Below are 26,114 nucleotides of genomic sequence, written 5' to 3' on the forward strand. Positions count from 1 at the left end.
CAAGCGAATCCAAAATGTTAAAAAACAAAAAAAAAACAAAAAATCCACTACGAATATTATGAGCACTAACGTTCTGATACAGAAAATAAATTTTAAAATGAGCCAGGCCTCACACCCTAACTGTGAGTAGGTAGTAACTCCTCACACTTCACTCTCACCTTTTATGTATCCTACATCCATTCTGAGTGCTCACGATGCTCAAGGAACTGTGGTGGATACAGAGGGAAAGAAACACCAAGCTGACCTGCAAGAAAGGTACTACTCTAAGGGATTTTCCAGTCTAGAAAGCTAAAACATGAGCTAAGTTATATATGTATTATAGACTTCCCCTCACACACACAAAAAGCCCACCTAGACTTTTTTCTAAGTGATGTATTTTCAGCAGTAAAACCAAACCACCTCGCTTAAGGGTAAAAGTCAAATAGTTCTATCAAGGCCACCTACTATTAACCACTACAGTATACTGTGTTAAGATCTCAAGTTTTGAAGTCACACAACGAGTTGCAAATCTAGCTTAACAATTTGCTAATTGTAGTCCTTGGACAAGTTTTTAAACTTCTTTCAGTCTCATCTTATTCCTCTGTAAAATTGGATTAGGAGTATCGCCCTCATAATGTTAAGTGAGACAATGTACAGAAAATACTTAGCACAGTGCTTGACCCAGATTATTTAGTCAAATATAAGTTTTCTGGGTGTCAACTGGTGTAGAAACAGACAACCACAGGGTTCCCGGACCCTGAAGAGAACATAACAGAGGAGGAGGAGGAGGAGGAGGAACGAGCAAAGTAAGAACACCTTAGATTTCCTATACCCTTTTCAGCTAACTCCAACCACTACTGTGTCTCTGCCTTGGCTGAAAAAGCCCCGTGTGTTATAAAACCTGTCTGGGACTTACCCTAGAGCCACTGAATCAGAATCCAGTTGTGTCTGAAGCATCTGTATTAATAAGTTCCAAATGTGAGTTATCATGCATACCTAAGTTTGAGAGCCACAGCGGAAGATAAAATGTTTTATAAGTGTTTCAATATTTGTTGAGACATGATTCAGCTAAGATCTGATGTTTTACTTTGAGCCCAATACACCTGTCCAGTCTTCAAAACCTCGGGAGCATTGTCCAAAATTTCATTCAGGAGTCTTCCTAATGGAGTTCTTCCTGATTTACCTCCACTCTTTGCCCAGGGCTCCTGCTCATTGTGTGGGAAAGGAGAGCATGACACAGAGGTGCCCTCTCTGATCCCTCTGCTCAGAGGTCTGGTCAACCCATCTATCCTCACTCACAGCTCCACATCCTTCTCATCTCACTTCCATATCTCTGATGGGTCCTTAACTAATTTATTCAAGATGATGTTACCACATTGCTTTCAAATACATTTATAATCAAGTCTGAGTATGAAAAAACATTGTCTAATAGACACACTTCAATTCTAATGATTCTAGTGTCCTAGTATGTATTGAATTGGTTTCCAAAGAGATAAAATATAAATTGTCTCAAAAGAAACAAAAAAAATCCATCAACAATTCACACTACTATAATTATTTAATCATCATTAGAAGGAAAAAGGGAAGAAAGTCTTGCATTTGCTGAAACTTCTGTGTGGTCAATTCAAAACACAAATATTGTAGGAGACGATAGTATTATTTAAAAATCGTTATCCAGAGAGACAAAAATATTCACAGAAAAAGTTTTATTAAAATTACTAGATAAATTACTAGATAAAATATACCAGCATTTATACCTCTCCCATTATATGAAAATTTCTATTGCAGGGAGGTGTGATTAAAGAACTACACTACTTGACTTAGTAACAGATCTAAGCTGGCTACTCAAACAGATTGCCATCTGGTCAATCAATTGCCATTTGAAAAGCTGCTCTAAAAATATCTTCATATAAGTGCCTAAATCTCATCAAAATGTAATGACTTCTAATTCATTTATGCTAGCTAGCAGGAAACAAACTTTCAATGTATACTTTAGATTCCCACTTATAATACAATTACCAAAACCCTCCAACATTCCCAAATTATTTCCCCAAAAAGAGACACGGTAACAGCTCCTGATTCCACTTACTATGAAGCCACTATGAACTAGTCCTACAATTAGGGCAATCTCTACCAGCCTTTTAAATGTAGGGGAGTCCATCAATTTACTTTAGCTACAGAATATACAAAATATGCCTTTTCTTATTTCCACAAAATGGCAACAGTGTACAAAAGGAAGCAGGTGCTGCTATTTACCAACTCTTAAGTTTACGTACGCTTCTGTAAAATGGGAACAATACAGAATTCTCTGCCTCACAGGTTGTGAGAATCAGAGGAAAAAACGTATGAAAAAGCATATTGTTTCCCAGGGCCCAGCAAAGGGACCAAGTCTCCAGAGCCCTGACGATAAGCGGTAACACACCAAAATATGGACTCATCTTCCACTCCACCTTCACTGGCCAAGCAGCTGTCAGGAATGAAGGCCGCATCTCCCGATACCTGGAAAACAATTGCAGTATTGCCTCGCAAATCAACTGCTTTGCTGAGGTACTCATGGGCGTATTTGGGGAGACGCTTCAAGAACAAGTTGAAGACTGTCTTTCTATGAGACTGGAGACATTCCATGAAAGAAACCAGATGTCATGAAGACAGAAATGGTTCAGGCAGAGAGAACTGCTGCTGAGATTATTAGGAGGCTGGAGAAACAGGAGTAGAAATGCTTAAAGGTGGAAAAGAAACGCTAGCTGCGCTTGCTGTCGTGTCTTTGGAAAATAGCAGTAGAACTCCAGAGGAGTATGCAAAGATAAGTGTGAAACCCAAAAAGAAGAAAAAGCAAAAGCCCCAGGAGGCTCCTCAGGAGAATGGAATGAAAGACCCATCTAACTATTTCTCCAAACCTAATAAAAGGAAATCTTTTTCCAAGGAGAAATTGGTTAGTAGCCATCGAGAACAGACCACTGGCAGCATCAGTCTTCCCAAGAGGAAGACATCTTCACCCAAGAAGGAAGCAGTTAGTGATCCCAAATTGGCAGGCAACAGGAGGGTCGCTAAGAAAAAGAGGAAATTCTCCTTCAAAGAGGAAGGAGCCAGTCAGTAGTTGACCTGAAGAGGCTGCTGGCAGCAAGAGCAGCTCCAAGAAGAAAGTTACATAAAGTACCCCAGGAAGATTAGAATGCAAATGGACGTTCCCTGTCAGGTGGGGCACATCCTACCCCAAGGCAACATTTCCCATTCCCATTCCCCAATAAAAAATTCTCACACACAAAGCATATTGTGAATCCTAAGGCAGTATGATTATGGATATGCACAGAAATATACACTCCTTCACCAAAAGGATATTCATAGGCAGAAGTACAGACACTAGAAAAATACTGAAACAACTCCTTCATGTGAGCTGCTGTTTCTGAAGTGTCAGCCATTAAACTGGAGCCAAGATTCTCTAAGAAGATACTCTTTCCAAAAGACATAAATCAATGGGCACCAGATTGTATCTGTGAATCTCTTTCTCATGCGTGCACATGCAGATTATCTCACAAAAGCTCTAACAAGTCAAAAGCAGCAAACAAGAAGTAAACACAAAAGGAAAAATTCTTGAGAAAACAGCATAATGTTTTGAGATGAGTCACGTCCAGGTTTGCATGAGGAGGATTCAGGAAAAGGAACACTACATGTTCTTTCTGCACATGCAGCCACAGCCATCCTGGTTTGCACAAAGCAGCAAGGTGTTTAAGTGACTCTGATCAACACAGCATGCTGATGATCCCATTGTACATTTGATTTGGCTCAGGATCGCCCAATCGAATTTGCTAACACAGTAGACTCCAGAAGAATCACCCATTAACAACAATCCAAATACAGAGTCTAAATGTGCATAAGGCCTTTTGTGATCTCCGCTGGAGCTTATAGTATCTAACAGCTGCAACTGTGACTGTTCTAGCTAATTGCTCTCAGCAATAAAAATAAACAATCGCTTCAGGAAGGAGACTGTATCCACCAAATATTAATGAATTTTTAAAGTCAGAAATCTCAAATCTTGGTTTAAAAATCTTGCTACTGCTAAAAAGTCTCAAACAGAGTTAAGGAGGCCCTGAAAGTCCTTATTTTGTAGTTAATCCGACCCTCCCACCCACCCACCTAAACCCCTCCCCCACAGTAAAAAAAAAAAAAAAAAAAGGGAAAAGGAATGTGCCTTGCGTTTGGAAGAATTTAAGCAATCTGAGATATTTTAACTCATGTATAACTTTTTAACATATGGGGGAAAAGAGTCGCACTGATTGGAGCTATTTTTAAAGTGCAGCTCTACCATAAAAATAGACATTTACTCATAAGGATGCTTGAATAGAGAACAGGCCCAATCTACGTCTCATTGTTAAGAAAGGGGTGAAAAAAGGCTGTCGTGCTTTCTGGAGAGCCGTTTATGGTCCGCCTGTGATGTCATGACAGGATCCAGGTGCACTCTAACAAGCAGCTTTCAGTCTCATCAATTCCTTTAAAAGTGCTCTTCTACCATCAGCTACTTCTCTGAGCACAAGCAATAAGGAGCCAGTATTTACCCAGACCCTTGCAAGACAGAACATCACCGCAATCACAGACCCAGGAAGGAGGAGGAAAGATTACTCACCCACAATTGGGTTCATCTTCGTCCTCTCCTCCTGTCCCCATTAGGGAAGGAAGCATTTTCTTTTGCTAAGAAAAGAAAGGACAGAAGTAGTTATCAGTACCTTATGACATCTACTTGCCCTCTGTCCATAAAGAGAAAAAATAGCTTCATACTTCTCTCGCTATCCATGACCCTACTGCATAGCTGATGCTTGCAACCAAATTGCCCACCGAACACAGTGGCAAGTAGTCATTTAGGCATCACTACCCCTAGTGTGGTTTGGAGAGATCTCAGTGTCTGGACTTAATTTGTCTTTAGCCTTTTTAAAAGTTTGGAGACTCAGGCCCCTAATCCCAGCACTTTGGGAGGCTGAGGCAGGTGGATCATGAGGTCAGGAGTTTTGAGACCAGCTCGGCCAACGTGGTGAAACCCTGTCTCTATTAAAAATAGAAAAAAAAAAAAAAAAAAAAAAACTGGGCATGGTGGCAAATGCCTATAATCCCAGCTATTCCGAAGGCTAAGGCAGGAGAATCACTTGAACCCGGGAGGCAGAGGTTGCAATGAGCAGAGATGGTGCCACTATACTCCAGCCTGGGCGATAGGGCGAGACTCCATCTCAAAAAAAAAAAAAAAAAAAAAAAAAGCCTGGAGAAATACAGTTGTAATAGGAAACCACACAGAACTCCTGATTTTTATATCTCCCTGACATATCAGCAACACTCAATATAACAAAAAACAGAAAACAGCTTTGACACGTCTTAAAAATCAGATATGTATTATTTTATGTCTCAAAAAATATTATCCATATACATAAAGAACACAATTAAAAAAGCAAAAGAACTTCATTAAAGAAAAAAGCAAATCTGAACATTTGAAAATGTTGTAGAAAGGATTAAAAATAAAGAGGCAGAAACAAAATGCACTAAAAAATGTTTTCTTTCCATGAAAGGACTGAGTAAATTTTGACTTGTATTTTTTTGTACTTTATACATTTTCGACAGTGACTATGTTATTATTGACTGAAATTATTCTTAAGGGAGGCAAATGATATTGAGCACATCCAAAAATGCTATATGCACTTACCTACGTCCAACTTCTAGATGTTACACATATCCTGAAGGATTTCAAAAATCTGATGTCATAAAAGGACACAGCTTATTAAAGTTAACTCAGCTTGTGTTTTAGTACTTTGATGGTAGGAAGGACAGAGTTCCAAGAGTGGGGAGGGCTGGGTTTAAGTGCCAGGTCTCAGGCTAGCAAAAAATCTTGGAGAACCTTAACGTCTTTGGGTCTGGCTCATATATCTGCAAAATAAGGTGTGCTGAACAAGACCACTGAAATGTCTTCCAACTCAAAACCAGACTGAAAAACAGAACACAAATTAAGTCTTCAGCCTAAATCTTACAACATAGTGACTGGTACAGAGCAGGAGCTTACGTACACTTAGTACAAGGATGGAAATTTTAAAAAAGTATTTAAAACAGAGCTTCCCACACATAAGCCCTGGTGTGCTGCTAGGCCTAGAAGTGGTTGTACGTGTGTGGAGATAAAGGTTCCCCCTCAGGACAGGCACTCATGACATAAAAGAGCTTGGGAGGCACAACTTTTAAAACGTACTACTATTTCAGCAAAAAATAAATTTTCATTATTAGGATTAGGATAAGTTTCAGACGAAATTTATGAAAAGTTCTCACCACCTTTATGTAGGAAAGATCGAATGCTTGGCTTATCATCTGGTCCTCAGGCCATCTTAAGACAGAAAACATAAGTAGTAATTTACTTATGCATTGTATGAATAGAAGGCAGGTACTTCTTTAAGACTAACTCCTGAAAAACAGAATACATTCAACAACACAGTTCTCTACATACAGACCACACACTGTAGCAACCATTCTCGAGAGATGAAATTTCTACTAAAGAACATTTAATACAGTAACAACTGCAATTTCTGGTTCGGCATTTATAGTAATATCTGCTTAACCTTTCTGATAGTAACTCAGGGTTTTTTTTGTGTGTGTGAAAATATGCATTATTTCTTGTAATTATTACTACCTAAAGCATAACAACATTTTTAAAGAAATAGATGATCGATAATACGGATGTAGAAGTACGGGGGTTTTCTTTCAACAAGGTGCTCAATGGTACTTCCTGATAGGCTGCTTTTTTCTTCAAGGTCCAAGGAATAAAGCACTACATCTTCTGGATGCCTACACAGGTTTATGAGTCATGACCTCCCTCCCCCATTCTCATGGCCAGCTGCTGCACCTCTGCCACACTGCAATCAAAAACCCGCAATCCAGATAACAAAGCTACCTTGCCAACTGTGTTTCATTCCAAACGGTGAGTCACCCTAAGAGTGGCTGCTGGTCTCATCATGTCTGCAAGAAAATCCACAGATGGGCGGGTGGCTTCTGAAGCATGCATTCAACAGGACGAGGAGGATTCTCAAAAGGAGCATACCATGAAAATCAGCATTAGAGATAGCATATGGCTATTGACAACCTGTAGGTCAAAGGGCCTTACAGGATTAAAAAACCAGCAAGGTTCATCATTGAAATGGTTACTGAGTTTCCAAGCACCAAAAAACAAAACAAAACAAAACAAAAAACAACAACAAAAAGGCAACCTATCAAACTAAAACCTCATCTTACAAATACCTGAGAAATATTTGAATTTTAATTTTCCCTTGCCTTCGATGAAGGTGATACTTGAGTGATACAGGTTAAGAAGAGTATAAAATACATATCCAAGAAAGAAATGAATCAGGTAGTGTAACATAGAAATAGTATAAATTCTAAAAAATGATCACTTTTATCATCTTAACAGTAGAGTTTAATAGGTATAACAGTGGGAGAAACAGATCAGTATTCCACTGCTGGAGAGATTCTGTTTTTCTTTGATCTTTTCACATATACTGACTGCCTGACACACCCCAAATAAATGTCTCTTTTTTAAAAGAGAGGAATGTCCCTAGCAAGTTCTATGGAACTCCCCAAACCACACACAATCTATCATGGCAAATAATTTTTAGTATTTCAATAGAAATGGGCAAGAAAGCAAAAAGTTTTGCTGTTTCGGTATTTTTTAGACTTAACTAGTCATGGGCACAAAAATGTCCAAGGAACTCGTAAGTCTACACTGAATATGACTTATTAATTCTCCAGAAATAATAGAAGTAGATAGAGGCTTGCCTATGTCTTTGATCACAGGGATCTCTTCTTGAATTGTCTCCCCTGGTATCTTTTAAAATCCCACATACCCTTACTGACCCAGCTCAACTGCTGCCACTTTTGGGTGACTCAGCATTCCCATCCCAGGAACAACCATCTCCCCTTCCTCCTCTTTTAACACACTTTGTGTCCAACACTTTACTGTAGTTACTTGCAGATGTAATCTTCTAGAGCATGACAGGCTCCAGGAGAGCAGAAAGGCGTGTCTTCCACACATTTATGTCTGCAGAAATAGACAGTTTTCTTTTATTTATAAGGTTGCTATAAGGTACTTATTTGAAAAAAACACCTGAGTGTTTTTGAGGCTGAGTACTAATGTAGTCCTCCCCTACATCTTCAGTTACTTAAACTAAAAGTAATGTTAATACTAAGTTTAAGATCCTAACATAGTGGTGAGTCTTAAGGTAGGGTAAAATCCATCAAGTATACTTTCAATATCCAGAGTACTTTACTATATTAGTACATTCAAAATGGTCACTCCATAGATTATGTTTAGAGAGAGCAAGACTATCCAGTCAGATACCTCACACCATCCAATTATTCAGATAGATAGTGTCTTATCGTGTATTAGTAGCTTCGCGTTTTTTAAAGAAAGGATCTGGACAACTTGAGTATGAGAGCATTCAAAGATTTGCAAAACTAAGTGATACCACTGTCAGACTGAAAATTAAACAATCAGCCAATAATTAGTCCAAGAAAGGGAAAGCAGCATCCATAAGAGGAGTAGAACAGGTTTTACTTTTGTGAGTTGTAACTGGATTTATAAAAACTACAGCAAACTAGCTTGACAGCTGCTCCTGGGCTCTCACAGCACTCAGGACTTTGCAGTCGTAACCTGCTGGTTTGTTTGTCCTCCTTTCTAGGTAGTATCCAAGAAGGTAAGAGCGGTATTTTGCTCACTTTTGTAGACCCAGGGCATAGTAGATAGTTAACTATGTGTTGATCAACCAAAAAAATCTGTTTATTTCTATAAGCCAGAATTCTAGAAAGGTTAATTTCAGTAAGGTCCATCCTATATCCACAGGATGCCTGTATTAGTGGTGTAAATATTCAATCTTTCCAACCTGAAGGGAAATGGGCTTACTTTTGGAAATTTTCAGAGGAAGAGTGTGAATATTACTAGAAGTAAAGAAATATGGACTATTAACTGCAATGACAGACTGTAAATGCTCTTCATCCAGTAATAAACTGTCATGATTTTATCAGTATTTATTTGATCCACTGTTTGAGGTGCCAGTATAATAGAGGCATCAAAAAGCTAAATGTTCCCCTTTTTTTCTTCTACCCAATAAAAGGTATATGGCATATTGCTCCATAAGTAGGTTAATAGGCCTAGGTACTACAATTTCAACAAACTTAATAAAAAACACATTTTCTTTGTTCTAGGTTAATGCTGTAAGCAAGTAGTTGGCAGTTTCCACTACAATTCATGCGTAAACCTCTTATAAAGAGCAGAAATCTTGAAATCTGTTTATCTTAAAAAATAGTAAGGTTAAATTGCTAACATTTTTCCTCAGATTAAAATAATTTAAAATGATGTTAACATTAAGAATTTCATGTTCTGACACTGAATTTCAATATTGTTCTGATAATTTCCAAGCACAGGTAAAAAAAGGGAGAAAAACGAAATTTCTCCTCAAACATACCCGTGGTTACTATATCAACTTACTTTGCTGAGAATTTTTCCACTATCTGCTCAATTATAAAAGAACTGCTAACATGCAAACCAATCAAAATACTGATAAAGCATGCAAGAGGAGACAGGTGAGGGGAGGATGTTCCAACATCACAAAATTAGAGTATTAAATTCATATAATAAGAAAAGACTAAATGCATGTTGAAAAAAGAAAGTGTCTTGTCACTCAACTACGCTCTTGACTAGTAGGTTGTGAATTCAGGACAATTACTTTTAGAATGGCTTCTACCAAAAAAGCCGACAGATACAATAAAATTAAAATAAGTCATTTAGTATACTTTGTTTAAAAAAAAGTGTTTCATTATTATACTCATTTGTCTGAAGTTCTATAGAAGTAGAATCCTTCCACAAAAGAACAGCAGGAAATCTTTTTTTCCTTCACAGATCTGTTAAGGGTGTATACAAGAACTCAACTTTTATGCGAAACACAGGGTTGGCAAAGTTCGTGGTTTGTAACCCGTGCAACACACAACAACACTAACTTAATAGAAACTAAGTTTCTGATTTTAGGAAAGAATATCTTGACAATCTAGCATGTGTGCAAAAAAGTTAACTTTTACACACCAACACTTAATCCCATGAGTGAATTAAAGATTGCCAGTGGAAGCTGAGTAAGCTACTTTCCTTCTATTTGGTTTTTAACTCATACAAATGTGTAAGGGTGATTATTTGTGCAAAAAGCTGAAGGTTGAATCCCAGCCATAAAACGGTGTTGATATCCAATTTACCAAACTTTACAACTAGCAGAGGAAAGTATGTTCTCCTGTGAGAATTACTCATTTAGTAATATTTGAAAACTAATCAGAAGGTGTCATTCAGTCCAAAAATTTTTACATGTTCTACTTCAATTAACTTGTCTTTTGGAATTCTAAGAGGTAACACTGCTTTCCACTGAAACTTTGAGGGAACTTCTTTTAACTCAAGAGAGCAAGTCTGCTTATTAGACTGAGCACAGGTGCGCCCGAATTGTGTATAAAGACCTACTCACCACACTGTTCTTTCCCTTCAACTTTGTTTATTGATGTACTGAACATGAAAAAGTACAAAGAATCCAAACACAAAAGAAAACATGTACAGCCTCTTAAATACTCAACAGAATATATTTTCTATTCCAACAGATGTGAATTAAGTCATACTGTACAACTTCAAATAAATACCAGCCTTACATTTTATTAAGTGCTCTGATAAACACTGTAAAGTGAAGCACAATTTGCATGCCCTCTCATCAATGCCTTGGTTTGCTACAGTAGTATAGGAAAGAAGCATGTAGCTGCTGTTTTCCCTTGAGGGAAACCTTATTATTTTTTTTTAAGTATATACATGTATTTTATTTTTTAGTGTTTTTTTTTTTTTTTTTTGTAAACGCAGAAGGTTAACTCTGACAATCTAAATGCACCTAAGGATATGAGAAAGTGCTAAGCCAATTGATTTCTGAATAGCATTGAGTGGGTCAGCATGAAAACTCGCTTATTCACTTTAGCACGCGCCTCACAGTATATGTACTGTACTATACTGAAAAATTTTATAACTACAATTTTAAATAATAAAAAATAAAACTCAAAGCAACCGCAAAGATAATGTACAACTATGTTATGCATAGCACATTGCCTGTTCTAAGGGGAAGCATGTGAGCATCTCAGTTTATACAAAAAGCAGGACGTAACTATATAGTTCTCAGTGCATCCTGATGAAGGCATTTTTGCCTTCAGCTTTTTTGAAAATTTATTATAAGCTAGATGCTAATCAGAAAATATTTTGTATTTTTTAAAATTTCTTTCATACATGGTAAAGACTTATTTTATTATTTCCCCAAATAGTGGTTTAAGCATCATACAAAGTTAAATTTCAATAGCATACAGATATTTATGATTTTTGTATGAAAAATGTAAGGAAATTTGTTCAAAACCTATGGTTATACTCATTTTTTTATACCACAAACATATTTATAAACGAAAATGTAGCATCACCATAAACAGCTGAAGCTAGACTATCTACAGACAAAATTAGCAACAAATCTGATGCACTGTAAATTCAAGTCCTCAGGACAACAAAAGTGATTAAGCAAGACCTCAAGTAACAATGTTAATGCCATTTACAAAGGAAAAAACTGATACAAAAACATTCAAAACCTGAACATCACTTGGCATGTAAGGGAAAAAAAATTAAATTAGCTGAAAGGTTCATAAACACAAGGTCTTATTTACATTACACAAAGCTCAGGTGTTAGCCTTGAACGTAACTTTCAAAATACCTTCAAATATATCCAACTCAGATCACTTTTGCTGATTTGCTGCAGTACAAATCATGTGCAATGTCTTTTTTCCTTAAGACAAAACAATTCTTCAAACAATACTGCAAGTACATCACTAAACACCATGAGCTCTATCTGAAGGGATTTCTTTAGGAAGAACAGATTTTTCCCCCATCTCTTGGTAATTTAAATTTCTTGCCTGCTCTTATATATTCTTTTGTAAATTTTTTTTATTTGTTTCAAAATCACAAATCAATGTGAGCCACCTATCATAATAACCAGGATGATCAGACGCTCCACTGGTGATTACAAAAATGAAACCAGCAGTGTTTCCCCCATTGATTCTACTCCTTTCATACAAAGATCTCAAAAGTATTTTCTACACCATAAATCTTTCTAAATTTTTCAACCGCTGCAAATTTCCTGGTAAATTTTAAAAGCTCACTAGGTGTCATATGAAGAGATTTCTCAAAGTATTCAAGTCAAAATATTTGTTCCAGGACCAGTAAAAAGTTTCTCCAAATTTTCTTTTTTATAAAAATAGATGCTTTTTTTAAACCCACATCAAAGAGGCTCTTATCTCTTTGGCAAGGTACTGCTTTACGAAAAGTTCTCCAGTATTCTTACAATAAGCGTTTATAATGTAGCCCCCCCTTCCCCAACCCAAATCATAATTACAAAATAAATACTGTTTTAAACTTCATAAATAAAAATGTAAACTTCAAAATACTTTTCTTAAACAGACATAACAGCAATGCTTTAAATGTAAACCAAACACAAAGCTAATTAGAAAAAGGAAAAAAAGGGGGGAAAAAAAGACACAACCAACTGAAGAATTACAACACAAAGCCTCAATATTTACTCACAGGTTCAAGGCAGTTATGTAAAAAGAAAAGAAATGTCTTCCCTTAGCTGAAACACTTTAAAAGGTCCACCTTCTTCAAAGAAGGCAATAGAATGCAATGTGACAGGTAAAAACCCTGTACCTCTTGTCCATATTCAAACATAAAAGATATTTAAGAAGTTTTAATTCAAATACTAGCAATAAAAAATCTCACATATTTCTTAGGATGCTAAGTAGTCGTTTTATCCCCATCTCAACACTGACTTACAAAGACATTTACTAATGTATAAAGTTTCTCTTAACTTGCCTTTGTTGTATAGTTTTCATATATAAATGGACTGAGGACAAGAGCTCATTAGGCTTTGTGCGTTTTGTTTGTCTTAAAGGAGACCTGCAGTACTCTGTCTCCCAGACGGTATCCATTGAGGCTAGCTATCGCCATGGCAGCCTCATCATAGTTTGTCATAGTCACAAATCCAAAACCTTTGCATTTATTGGTGTTAAAGTCACGGATGACCTTCACGTTGGTGACAGCTCCAAAAGGCCCAAACATTTGCCACAGGATACTCTCATCTGCATCAGGAGCCAGGTTGTACACAAATATACACCACCCTGTTCCAGGGTGCCCTGGGATATTAATTCCAGCCAAACTGGTCATTCCGTCAATGGTCATTGGAGAAAACCTACTAAACAGAAAGGAAACACACACATACACACAAAAAATAAAAACAGAGGTTGGTTATAGCAATGAACTTATACCTTTTCCATCCCCAATAATTTTAGTAATTCTCCTCCCCCAACAAATACATAAACTACTTGATGTTTTGACCAAGGTCTGTGTGTGGCTTTGCAGTGACATGCTAGACTACTGAGATATTAATCAGTTATGAAATGACCATTATTCACTGTACTAAATATCATCCACAATAGCAAAGAAATATATTTAGAACTGGCTTCATGAATTAAGCAGGATTGGCAGGGGAAGGGATCAACACATATGTAAACATGCTATAACATCATAACGCAATACGAAACAAATGATGGGTTTTTAAGACCAGGTGGCATCCAGTGGTATAAAAATTTCTTGAGTCAATTGTGCTTCTAAGGAGCAGCTTTTCATTAGGTTGCACATGCAAAATAAAACCCAACAAAAACTTATGAGGGGTGTGAACAGCACTCCCAAAAATCAAAGAAACCAATCAACTGTGGAAAGGGATTATGAGTATCATGAACCTCTATCATTACCTCTTTACTCCATAAGCCATATTGAGCAGATTGTCCAACCTGCAAAACACACATTTAGCAAACTTCAGTTTTTAATTTTTCCCCTTGATGTTCAAGAAAGCTGGGCTCATTACTGCCGTCTTCCGAGGGGATATTTGTACACTGATTATGTGTGAAGTCTCAGAATGCTGGGTCTTTTTACATTCTTAAGCTAATGGGCACCAACTGCCACAGGACAGTTCTTCCAGTGAATGGTTTCTCTCTCCAAGCGTCAGTACACGGGACACAGTGACGGTCATCTGAGGATACCTTTCAGAGAGGAAGTGCCAAAGCTCTGGGATAGTTAACTTTCGGGTTCTCATCAGGTGGGTTCAAAGTGATCAACGTACAGCTAACATGTACTTTATACGACTTTTGATTTTCACAACTCCTTTAGTCCCTGCAGATACCTAAGGCACACAGGGTTTAAGTGGCTTGCTCAAGACCACAGGGCTAGTAAATTATGGCATTGATATTCAAACTCTGCAGGTTATAGAATTTCGTAAGTTTCTCTTTCATTTCCCAACTTTGAAGGACTTTCATCTCTTAGAATCAAGGAGGTATAATTACAAGTAGAAAAAAACCTTATAGACAACCTGAGCTAACCCTCCTCATTTATGAAATGTGCTCAGCTGAGGTCTAGAGAAGGAAAAAAGAAAAACCCACCACTCTAATGTGCAACAAAGCCAGGAGTTCAGATCCTGATCTGGAAGCTATATTCAAATTACGCTACAGAAAGTGTCGTCCTACTCAGTTTTCAAACGCCAGGTAGGAAACAAAACAAGCCAACCTGAGCCTCACTTAAAAATGTTTAAAGAAAGTAAATAGGGGTGGGGGTGGGGGTGTCATTACTCTTTAAAACCTTCTACCTTTTTCTTATACCAAAAATTAGTTTTACAGTATTTGATTCTTCATCAGTTTCAAAACATCACTCTAATGTCCCAAAATTTCCACAGTGCTTACCAATTAATTACGTGTTTTGAGGAGGTAGGCATAACTTAATACAATACATAGCCCACAACCACTCTCAACTGCTACAATGCTCAACACTCTCCAAAGACATCCCAGGGTTGTCCCTCCAGGACTGGGGATGGGGGGGGCGGTGGAGAATTTTTTCTTTAACACCTGTGAAAGCTAAGTTTGAAAAAAGTCTCAACCTTATTGCCTAACCTGTGGCATCAAGTCACACTAAAGTATACATGCAAAAGCAACTCCTTTTAGTTCTGTAAAAGCCAAAACGCATCTCATCTGGTCTTTCAGAATGGGGAAAAATATAGTCTCCCCACATCCCTGCCCTCAATCTCCACTGAAAATTTTGTTTTGTAAAGATGAAAGGAACTGAGCTTATGCAAAGTTTAAGGAAAGAGAACAGATCACAATGACAAAAGATCTTTGTGTGTGTGTGTGTGTCTGTGTGTGCCTTGACTTACCACCCTCTCATTACACTACTGAGCACAAGCCAGGGTCACTGATAGTTTATAATAAGTATGTGATGATCAAAAAAAGACAATGAGGTTACCAAAACTGTTGTCAACTTAGTTCAGAATGAAAACTACTAAGAGGATTGGTTGGATGACCTTGTTTGCACGTTAAGTAAAAAGGGTATATATGTGGGGTTTTATTTTTTGCAGAGATGAGTATAGTCAAAGATGCCATGCCTTTATAGTCAAGAATAAGGGTCACCAATACCAGCAATAAAGACAAACACATTGTTAGCATCACCAATCATAAAGTAACAATACAATTTTATCAAATTGCTGGAATGATCAATAAAGAATGCATCTGGCATATGGTACCTATAGAACAGAACAGCATATTGAGGTCTCCAACCAAAGTGCTAGAGGGCCAGAATGCAGAGGCACCTTATCAACTCACTCAAAAGTTACACCATCTATGCCCATGAATTGCATCCAGCTAGGGACAGGTCACGCTTTGCTACCACCCACTCAGGACACCAAGCCCATGCCCAGAGACAGAATTTCCTAAATGAGTTTTCAGAATTTTCAAACAGGGTAGAAAGGAAACCTGCCCCTGAAATGAATTACAGTCAGGCATCGTTTAACAATGGGGATATGTTCTGAAAATGTGTCACTGGGTAATCTCATTGTTGTACGATCACAGAATGTACGTATACAAACCTAGATGGTATAGCCTACCACACGCCTAGCTATATGGTATAGGTTATGGCTCGTGGGCTATAAACCTGTATGTTATTGTACTGAATACTGTAGGTAATTCTAACACAATGCTAAATATTGTGTATTTAACCATATCTAAACACAGAAAAGGTAATGCATTGCACAATGTTAGGATGACTACGATATCACTAGGCAATAGGAATTTTTTGCCGTCTACTATATTATGGGACCATGGTCGTACATGTGATTGACTGAAACGTTGTTATGTGACGCATGACTGCACACGCAATGAGGGAGAAACATTTCGTTTTCCATTCTCCATCTCCCCCACTTCCATCTCTGGCATTTCCAGACAGGAAGTCTGGAATTTTTATAACAGGATCTCTGAGGACCCTCCAAATTATGATAGGGCATCTTATTTACCCTATCTATGAAGTCTTACATGATATCATGATCTTCACTGATTTCTTCACTTCTCTCTCATTTTAGGAAAAAAACCGTCCTTGGAATTAAGCCAAGTTATCTACTCTAATATTTCTTTTTCTCCCATCACCAAAGAGTGTAGGGAGAAGCACGGAACCTAGAAAACAGGGCCCAGGCACTGCTGAAACACCCCTGCCTGTATGCAGCTGGGCCCAGAAGTGTTTCCTAGCTTTCTCAGTGCCACACATCATGTTTCCCATGGCAGCTCAGAAAAGGCAGTGGGTGCTCCACATGGACACCATTCACTCCAAATCTAGTAGCACTTGGCAAACTGTAACGCAGGCAGTTGTAAGAGAAAATGGTGCAGCAACTAAGACACAAGGACTACTACAAGCCCCTAGAAATATGTCTTTGCTGGGTCTGTCCACTGCTCAAGGACATCTTTTATTTATGGTCATTTATAAATGGAAGTCAATTTTTAAATGGAGAACAAACTAGCTGCCTCCAGAGTTATCTCAGGGAGGAGTGTGGATGATAATGTACTACATCATGGAAGGTTAATATTAAAGTATCTATTAAATATATATTTAAAATAAAATATAATATAAAATATGTATTTAAAATAAAATATTTTTACTTGTATTTAATAGATGCACTGAACCCAGTACTTCTCAGTCCTGTGTATCACCTGCCTCCCTGGCAGAAGACTGAGCAATCATCGAAGGGGAGAGGTGGCCAGTGGCACTCTCCCCTGCTCTTTAGCCTGAACAAAATCCATTTTACAAGTAACACAGTAAGCAGATATGGAGGATTAGTCTGGATGACCCGCTTTAATTAAAATGACCTTCATTTAAAGAAAAAGTAACTTAAAAAAAGATTACTACAAATAAAAATCAGAGTAAAGAATGGTACCAGTAAGGGAAATACAAGTAAATAAGAAAAGGGAGAGACGATTATTTCTCCTACTCTTAGTACAAGCTACATTATGAGGTTAGACACAAGATAATCCAACAGGCATCACATGAAGTCAGATGAGAAATCTGAAATGATTTTATGGATCTCGCTTTAAAAGATATTTACTAAGATATTAAGTACATGGAAAATGAAGCCAAGCAGTATAGTAATGAGCAAGATATTTAATATATTTGTCCATCTTTATCCTTTTTTATGTTTGATTAGAGTTTACAATTTAATGAATAGCACAAGCCCATGTACATATGTAGTTTCCGAAAAAGGCACATACGACAGATATGTGTACAAACATTTTTCTATCAACAGGAACACAGCTCCAATTATAACTTGTCAAAATTTTGAACAGAACCATGTATCAGGCAGATCATTCCTATTTTAAAGCTATGTGTTTATAAGTAGAAAATAAAGTACCTGCCTAGTTTCTAAAAAATTTAGCTGAGGGACTATGGGAAGGCCTACATGTAAGTAAGGGAAAATGTGAACCCAATTAAAGTCATAAATAAAAATACGAAGTTATTGATGGGTAAGAAAATATACTTGGAATCCCACAAATAATGATTATCAAAACCTCTCCAAAGTACCAACCAAGAACTTCTTGGAAATTATCCATAACAAGACCATCTTCTTACTACCTTATTCAATTAGATGGTATCATCTGTCCTCTAAGAAAGGGGAAAATTATTCAAGGGGATTGATACCAGTTTCTTCCAAAAGGAAACTGTGATAATGTAACCAGCACATGCCTTAAAGGCAACTCAAGTGCTGATTTAAAAGGCTTTTTAAAAATTGCATAAAGGCTCATAGAAGCAGGCACACAGGCCGTTAGACTAGATCTTATTCAATAAAATTAAAGCGCTCCACAAGAAAAGAACACGTAAAAATTTGGCCTAAAGTTTAATTCTGATATCATGTCCCAAGAATATACTTAAGGGGCTTGAATTACACCATCCATCCAAATAAATAAGGCTTGTCCTATTTTGAAAGCTGCAGTCAATTAAATAAGCATATTAGACTAGCAGTGCTCATATTACAATAATTCTCTAATTATTCACATGGGTTGACTAAGCCATAAACCTCACAAACCCACCTTTAAACTTAACCCTTATTACACGGATTTTTAAGTTTTTTGACCTTAAAAGATATGGCTCATACTTTATGATTATTAAAAGTATTCTTGACTATAATACATATAACTTATATTCCTCAATCTCTCTCAACTCCCAAGGTACTATTACAACATAAAAAAATATAGTGAGAAATTTTCTACATGTCTGCTGAAAGGTGACAAACTCAAGGCAAAAGCAATAAAACACAAATATCAGGGACAAAATATCTGTGCGATGATTTAGACTCGAACTATATAAAACAGCAAAATACCAACAAAAGCAGCAAACCCTTAATTCAAGTGTCTTTATGAGATGAAAGAAGAAGGGGGAGTGGAGCGGAAATCAAGATGATGATAGCCAAGTTCAATACACCGTATTAAAGAGAAGCACCAAACGTCAGGTTAAACCTGAATTCTAATTTCTTCCAACACACCCAATCTAGATCAAACACTATCTCTGACCACGCTAACTCATTCATATTGTATTATCTGGACAGGGATCATGGGAGGAATGAGAAATGGGGTGAACGGGACAACAGTTAAAAATCTGAAGAGAGAGTAACAATTTCTCCCATTTTCTGAAACCAAGTTTCCCTTACAACTGACAATCTCTTATTCTCGTCTTCCAAAATGTTTTTCTATAGGAGTCAAGGAAAAAGAATTTTCAAGTTAATGATAACATATGGTACTAAAAGACAAAAACACAGAATGGGCCAGAAAAAGATAATTAAATCTGACCATCAGAACATCCTGTAAAGCTTTACCCAACCAAAAATAAAAAGCACAGAGCCTACAGAGATGGAGGCTAGGTAAACCTAAGGGCTGACACCCATCAACAACCTAGCACCTGAGTCACCTACAAGCCTTGCCATTTCAATAATCAGGCACTCTCCCAAATCCTGTCTTCTCAGTCCTCCTGCTCAATCTTCCTAAGAACTCAATCTTGATTTCAAGAATGTTGTTTCTTAATAACTATTAAACAAAACTATTGCTTCAATCAGGAAAAAAAAGTAACTAATATAGCTTTCTACTAACAGCAAACATTTTATAACTTCCCAATGTTAAAAACCAACCAACACATTTTGAAGAACTTTCCTCTATCTAAACTCGAGATCATTTTCAAGGCCCCAAAGAGCTCTGAAATTAACTGGACAAGCTGCCTAGGAAATAATCTGTAAAATTCCTCCAGGCTTGTTTGTTCTATGTTTGCAATTTAAAAAAGTATATTTACACATACATTATTCACTTAAGATGTCACAGAGGAAACCTATGTGCAGAGCTGAAAAAGGGCTTTCTGTGTGAGACTTCTTTCTCCACAAAGGCAAGCACCAAGCAGCCCCAGGCATCTCACTCTAGCCTGATCACCAACAACCATGGGAAGTCAAAGGTGGCAAATGTTTGTTTGTTTGTTTGTTTTTCATTTTAAACCAATGCCTTTTCCTCACAGCAGAGCATGAAGTACAAGGCTCAATCCACTGGCAACCTAATAACCCAGAGTTCAGATGTAGCCTTTTGACAGTACCACCTCTTCTCCCACAGCAAAGGCCAACTTAAGTTGAAATTTAATGTGGCATTTATAACAAATTTCCTTCTCATATCTCAAGCAACATAATTTACTATTTTTTAAAAAGAGCTACTTTGATTTTATCTTCACTCTCCTCAGCACTGCAAATATTCCAATGAAAAAAATAAATGCATAGATTTAATCTAGAAAACATAACTCCCTGATCTTATTAGGTTATATTTGTGATTTTTTTTTTTGGTAATTAACTATTCTGTCCCAGGAATTAAATAAAATTGATACACACTTGGAAATAATTTTTAAAAATCAGTGTGGGGTTAGATAGCATTCTGGGTGTAGTATACCATATGGCCAAAAAGGATATTTAAAAATGTCCTGGAAAATAAAAACTGCATGACTTGCTTATGAAACCAAAAACTCTCTGCTCTGCTTAACTTCTTAAAGTCATTGTTCTTCTCACATGCAGATTAGAGATTTTTTCAATGACTCCTGGTTTGTTATCCCGGGATCAGAATAAAACTTAAAAAGTTAGAATATTCATGCCTGTCAATGAGAGAGTGTCCTCTTTGGGCTAAAGCCATGGTCATTCTATGGACTATAGAAAGGTCAGTAAATTACAACCGACAGGCCAAATGGAGACTGCCTGTCACCTGTTGGTGTATGGGCTATATAAGAATGGCTTTTACATTTTTAACAGGTTAAGAAAAAAACAAAAATAAAAACAAACAAACAAAAAAAACAAGACAGACGCAACAGTGACCATAACCCATAAAGTTAAATATTTACTATCTGGTACTTTACAGAGAAAGTTTGCCAACCTATTTGTGAACAATTTTAAAAAGGAAGAGAGGAACTCATTTGTAGAAACTTAATGTAGTCACACAGATTATATATCCTTAACTGTGCACATACTATAAAGTGAAGTAACAGAAAGAGCTTGACCTAAAAACTGACACATGAGAATAAAATCTTTTAAGAAAAAAAAAAGGAAGAGGAAATCTGAAGCCCTGAAAACAATTAAGATGACCCTGGAAATCTACAGATTAGAATTTCTCAATCACAACATTATTGATGCTTTGGGCCAGGTAACTTCTTGTTGTTGGGGCTATGTTGTACATTGTAGGAGCTTAGCAGCATCCCTGACCTCTATCATTAGATGCTAGTAGCACCCCCCACAAGTTATGCCAACATGAATACCTCCAGACATTGCCAAATGTTCCCTGAGGGTCAAAATCACCCTTGGTTAAGAATCACTGCTGTAGGTTATCTCCTTTGGTCCCTACCTTCCAATATTAGCAAAAGACACTATTCCTCAAGTAGATTCTCTCTGTGCCCATGAAGAAGAAAAATTAATAATAATAAAAGCAACAACACTGACAAAAGCAAACCAGAGATCCTGTCAATAAAAGTACTGGACAGTAAACCTGAGGATTCTCTTTCAGTTTAGTAGGTGGGCACAAGAACCAAACCAGACTTACCTAAAACGCTGTGCCTGCTGAGCTAGCGGTCCTGGATACCTTCTGTTTGGAGACTGGTACAGCTGGGAAAGGATGGCCTGATTGGTTTTTTGGCTTGGATTATTAGCAAACTTTACAGTGATTGGCTCCGTGGCACCGGGAGGTTTCTGGCCATTTAGGCCTTTGATAGCTTCTTCTGCCTCAATTCTCTTGTCAAATCGAATAAACCCTACACCCCTTGATATGCCTAAGGTAGATTTGAGTAAAGATTTGGAAAAGAGGGGACAGAAGGAGAAGGGAAGGAGAGAAGAAAGGACACATTAATTTTTCCTTCTCAAGAACATGTTTTCACCTACATATAACATTTGCCACAAAAATCACACAAGGAGGAAACTTTCCTCTTAAGTTACTAGCCATTCAGTTTAGAATCACAATTTCACATTTTCAGAAAAATTCGTGTTGCTTATATAATCTGAGTACCCATTATCACATGCATTCCAATAAGCTAAGACAAGAAAGCACAAGCATGTCCATGTTTTCTCTCTCTCCCACCTCCCTCCTGTACACTCTTTTAATGTCAACAGTATACTGGAGTTCCATTTTTCAAATTGTGCTATTGGACAAGCAGCTCAGAAATGAGGGACACAGTAGCTCCTGTCCTTGAAACAAGGAGAACAGAAAGAAGAATTTGCTAAAAATGCTACAAAGCTATGCTAAAAATACATACACTGTGGTAGAAAGACGCTTCGGTTGAAATTTTAAATAATATATTCAGCTTAATAATATTGCACAGGATATAGGTCCTTTAGGGAAAAAAATGCCTGAGAGGCTCTTCCAGTACTCTGAAGCTCTCTTGTGCTTCTAACTAGCTGCATTTTATTACAGAAATAATATTATATGGAGAAAAAGACCTAGATTTTAAAAATAAATTTCTACAAGTAAAGCATCAAAGCTTTCTGACCTCAGCAGCATCACTCCTGACTCCCTGCCCCACATTCTCCCCAGTGTGAAAGACACAAATGGGAAAGAAGGCTAGCCAAGAACCTTTCCAGATTATGAAAAATTGTAGAGGGAAGCCCAGCTCATTCCATTTAATTAGCGTGAACAGGCCAGTGGGGTGGCCACAGCTGGTCATCATGAGATAAGCAGTGGTAGGGAAATTTTTTTTGGCAAGTAAATGAGTACTAGCAGGACCGGATTAGACTAGTAGCAAGAAAGTATAGATGATTCAGAGTATGTCAGTGAAGAAAAAATAACAGGATTACTAAGAAAGGTATGCATAAAAAAAGCACCAGACCATCATGCTTGGAGAAACTTAAAAAAAAAAGAAGGTCTACTTGCTTTAAAATTAATACTGTATAAGATCAATGACTTAGAATTTTCTAATGTAGATAAAGCATTTTTCCACATATGCATATCTAAGACAGCCCCTATCACTTTACCTTTTCTATTTAAAGTGCATGCATTGCACATTATTACCACCTGATGGCTGAATAAGAAAATTGCAGGGCTTCATTTTTCATTTCAGGTAAATTGAGTAAGTTCACTTTGAAAGTCTTAGGTATGAAGAATAAATAGTGAAATGATAGCAAATATACCCTTTCACTTATCTACTAGTGCCTATTAAGAATTAATAACCCCTAAAAGTTAGCTGTTCCATTAGAAAAGCATTAGATTAGCAAAAAAACAGCCTGTACACAACTTGAGTCACCTATACCAGTGGTCCTCCTACTTGAGCACACATAAGAACAACCTGTGGATCACCCTCAGAGATTTATTCACTAGGTTCTGAATGAAGCTCAAGAATGCATTTTTAGCAGGGTTCCAGAAGACTGCTGATACGGCAGGTGTGGGACATACTTGAGAACCGCTGACTAAAACAAGCTAGGTCCACCTGTGATGGACTATCAGCTAAAAGGAGATGCATTTTGTGTCACAGGTGAAACCTACTCTCAATTCACAATATCTCAGAACAAATGAAATAGAAAGCATGAATGAAATAAAATACATTTTTGTTGCTTTCAACAAATTCATCTGTATTTCTAGGCCTGGATTTCTATTTAACACCATTATTAGTCTATGTGATAACAACACAGGGTAGCAACGTATGAGTATTACGAATTAACTAACACATTTAAGGAAGCTGTATTTTACATATTCTCACTTGACTAAAATATTCTCATGACAGCAAAATCTTTAGGCTATTCTCCCAGGCACGCATATAGTGCAAGCTCTCTCTACTCAGAACTCTAAACGTGGTGCTTCCTATGAAGCCAATTAACAGCACAGAGGCAAGTACTATGGGCTCCTCTGATTACATTGAGATCAACTAAATGGATCTTCACTTGATGAATGAAAAATCTGGCTCGATTTTCTTCTGAAGTCATTTCTTTAAAAAATTAGACACTGTAATATACAACATGCCTCCAAGGTATTATCATTATGCGGGTTGGGAGAGCGAAACAAACAAATAGGAGAAAAGCTACCTTAAAAAAACAAAAACCTCACAAATCTTCATGTGTCTGCTTCAGTCTATGACACTACAGCTAATACTTCCCCCTCACGGTGTTTCTCTACTTTTTTTTAACTGTTTCCTAAAGAACAAGTATTGCTTTTATTTTATTTATTCATTTATTTTTTGAGATGGAGTGTCACTCTTGTTGCCCAGGCTGGAGTGCAATGGCACGATCTCGGCTCACCGTGACCCCGCCTCCTGGGTTCAAGCGATTTTCCTGCCTCAGCCTCCCGAGTAGGTGGGATTACAGGCAAGGCCACCACACCCAGCTAATTTTGTATTTTTAGTAGAGATGGGGTTCCTCCATGTTGGTCAAGCTGGTCTTGAACTCCCAACCTCAGGTGATCTGCCAGCCTTGGCCTCCCAAAGTGCTGGGATTATAGGCATGAGCCACCGCGCCTGGCCAAGTATTGCTTTTATAATAGAAAACTGTATCTGTATTTTATTTTTAAAATCCATAATCAAATCTACATTGCTGGCTTTAACTAAAAGATCTGGCAGAACAGCTCCATTACATTCAAAAGTTTTAATGAACATTTTAGTCTTCCCATTTCAGTTGGGTTAACAGTGGTATCAGAAATAAAATAAATTTTTAACATTCAAAATTTCATACTCTTACATATGCCCATACAGCACAGCATGAACCTGGAAAACAGCCTGAACAGCAATTACCAGTGTGGATGTAGTGTAAGCCTCCCTTGGAGAACTAGCTGCATACTGGTGCATTAAACTTCACTTTTTGACAAAAGTAAGATTGTTTATTAGTACTTTATAAGCAGGATGAGGGCTTTTATCACACAGTGGCTTGGAAATGAAGATTATAGCATCTATAAATTTATTACAAGCCATGAAACAGGCTTCAAACCTGCACCTTCGGGGTGGAAATGACTCAAGCACGCTCACTATACTCCACAATCTATTTTTATCCATGCATATTTATGAACAATTCCAGCAGAAAATTGCATTTTCTGGCCCACATATACCTTTGATATGTTCTAGAGGCAAGACTGCTACATGGAAAGACAGAATATTTCACAATCTGCTAGTCAGAGACAGGGAAAGACTGTCCAGAGTGGATGTCCTTACCAGTGACCTGGTCAACAAGAATACGAGAAGTAATAATGCGTCCATATTGTGAAAAAAGCTGTTCCAACTCCTTCTGGGTCATTGTTTTTGGAAGTCCACTGACATACAAATTTGCATCTCTGATAGAAGCTGAACTTGGGCGAGCATAGGAAACCTGGAAAAGGAAAATAAAATTAAATGTACATGCACGCTCACTCACCTCCCTTTAGAAACTCAAAAACTGCCTCAGAAACTTTCCCACAAAGAGCATAGAACACTGAAGTTCATGCAAGTCAGGTACGTGCTAAATGCTTTATTCTTTTCTGGGAAAATTCTAGACAAATGGGTAGTAGTATTCCCATTCCCTCTCCCCTGGGTGGAGAGAGGAGAGTATCTGTAATATGCTGGACTAGCCTTCTGCGAGGGACAGAAATTTCACAATATACCCCATCCTCCAGATTATTACTAAAAAACGTCAATCGGTCTGGGATCAATTTGCTGAGGTATAGTGATATGATAACGACTGCCTGCTCATTTTAACACTTGTACCCACCTTTAATCCAGTTTTAATTCACTAAAATTTAAAGTTCTTTAAACAGACCAATGGTGCATATAGCACAGTACTATTCACGATAATAGGTTGTTTTCTGTGGGGCCAACCCCCTAGAGCAGTGGTCCTCAACCTTTTTGGTACCAGGGACTGGTTTTGTGGAAGACAATTTTTCCATGGAATGTGGTGGGGGATGCATTAGATTATCATAAAAAGCGCACAATCTAGAGCCCTCACATGTGCAGTTCAAAATAGGGTTTGTGCCCTGATGAGAATCCAGTGCTGCAGCTAATCTGACAGGAGGTGGAGCTGGGACAGTAATGCTGGCTCACCTGCTGCTCACCTCTGGCTGTGTGGACCAGTTCCTAACAGGCCACGGACCAGTACCGGTCCACGGCCAGGGGTTGGGAACATCTGCCCTAGAATAGGGATTTAAGCCCAATCATTCTAAGCTTAAAGATTCCAGATTCATGGAGACATTTTTTGTTTTCTAGCCTCTCCTAT

General features: G+C 37.6%; 1 protein-coding gene and 1 pseudogene across 4 annotated transcripts in view; one reads left to right on the forward strand and one right to left on the reverse strand.

Moving 5' to 3' along the window:
* The first annotated feature begins 2,621 nt into the window (after nucleotides 1-2,621).
* On the forward strand, nucleotides 2,622-3,131 carry LOC117099247 (annotated as a pseudogene).
* Nucleotides 3,132-10,498: 7,367 nt separating this feature from the next.
* Nucleotides 10,499-26,114, reverse strand: part of ELAVL2 (ELAV like RNA binding protein 2) — a 79,223-nt gene continuing 63,607 nt past the window's right edge. Inside the window, exons 4-7 of one of the 4 annotated variants that reach the window (XM_033237500.1) lie at nucleotides 25,082-25,235; nucleotides 21,502-21,727; nucleotides 13,846-13,884; nucleotides 10,499-13,283 (exon numbers count right to left, since the gene is read on the reverse strand). In XM_033237500.1, coding sequence (XP_033093391.1) covers nucleotides 12,956-13,283; nucleotides 13,846-13,884; nucleotides 21,502-21,727; nucleotides 25,082-25,235 — 747 coding nt within the window. In that variant the 3' untranslated portion in view covers nucleotides 10,499-12,955. Of the gene's footprint in view, nucleotides 13,287-13,845; nucleotides 13,885-21,501; nucleotides 21,728-25,081; nucleotides 25,236-26,114 lie in introns of all 4 variants that reach the window. The other 3 variants (XM_033237499.1, XM_033237501.1, XM_033237502.1) reach the window with 3 other exon arrangements.

This window comes from Trachypithecus francoisi, unplaced genomic scaffold (assembly GCF_009764315.1).
Source record: "Trachypithecus francoisi isolate TF-2019V2 unplaced genomic scaffold, Tfra_2.0 Lachesis_group16, whole genome shotgun sequence".
In the NCBI taxonomy this organism is placed as follows: domain Eukaryota; kingdom Metazoa; phylum Chordata; class Mammalia; order Primates; family Cercopithecidae; genus Trachypithecus; species Trachypithecus francoisi.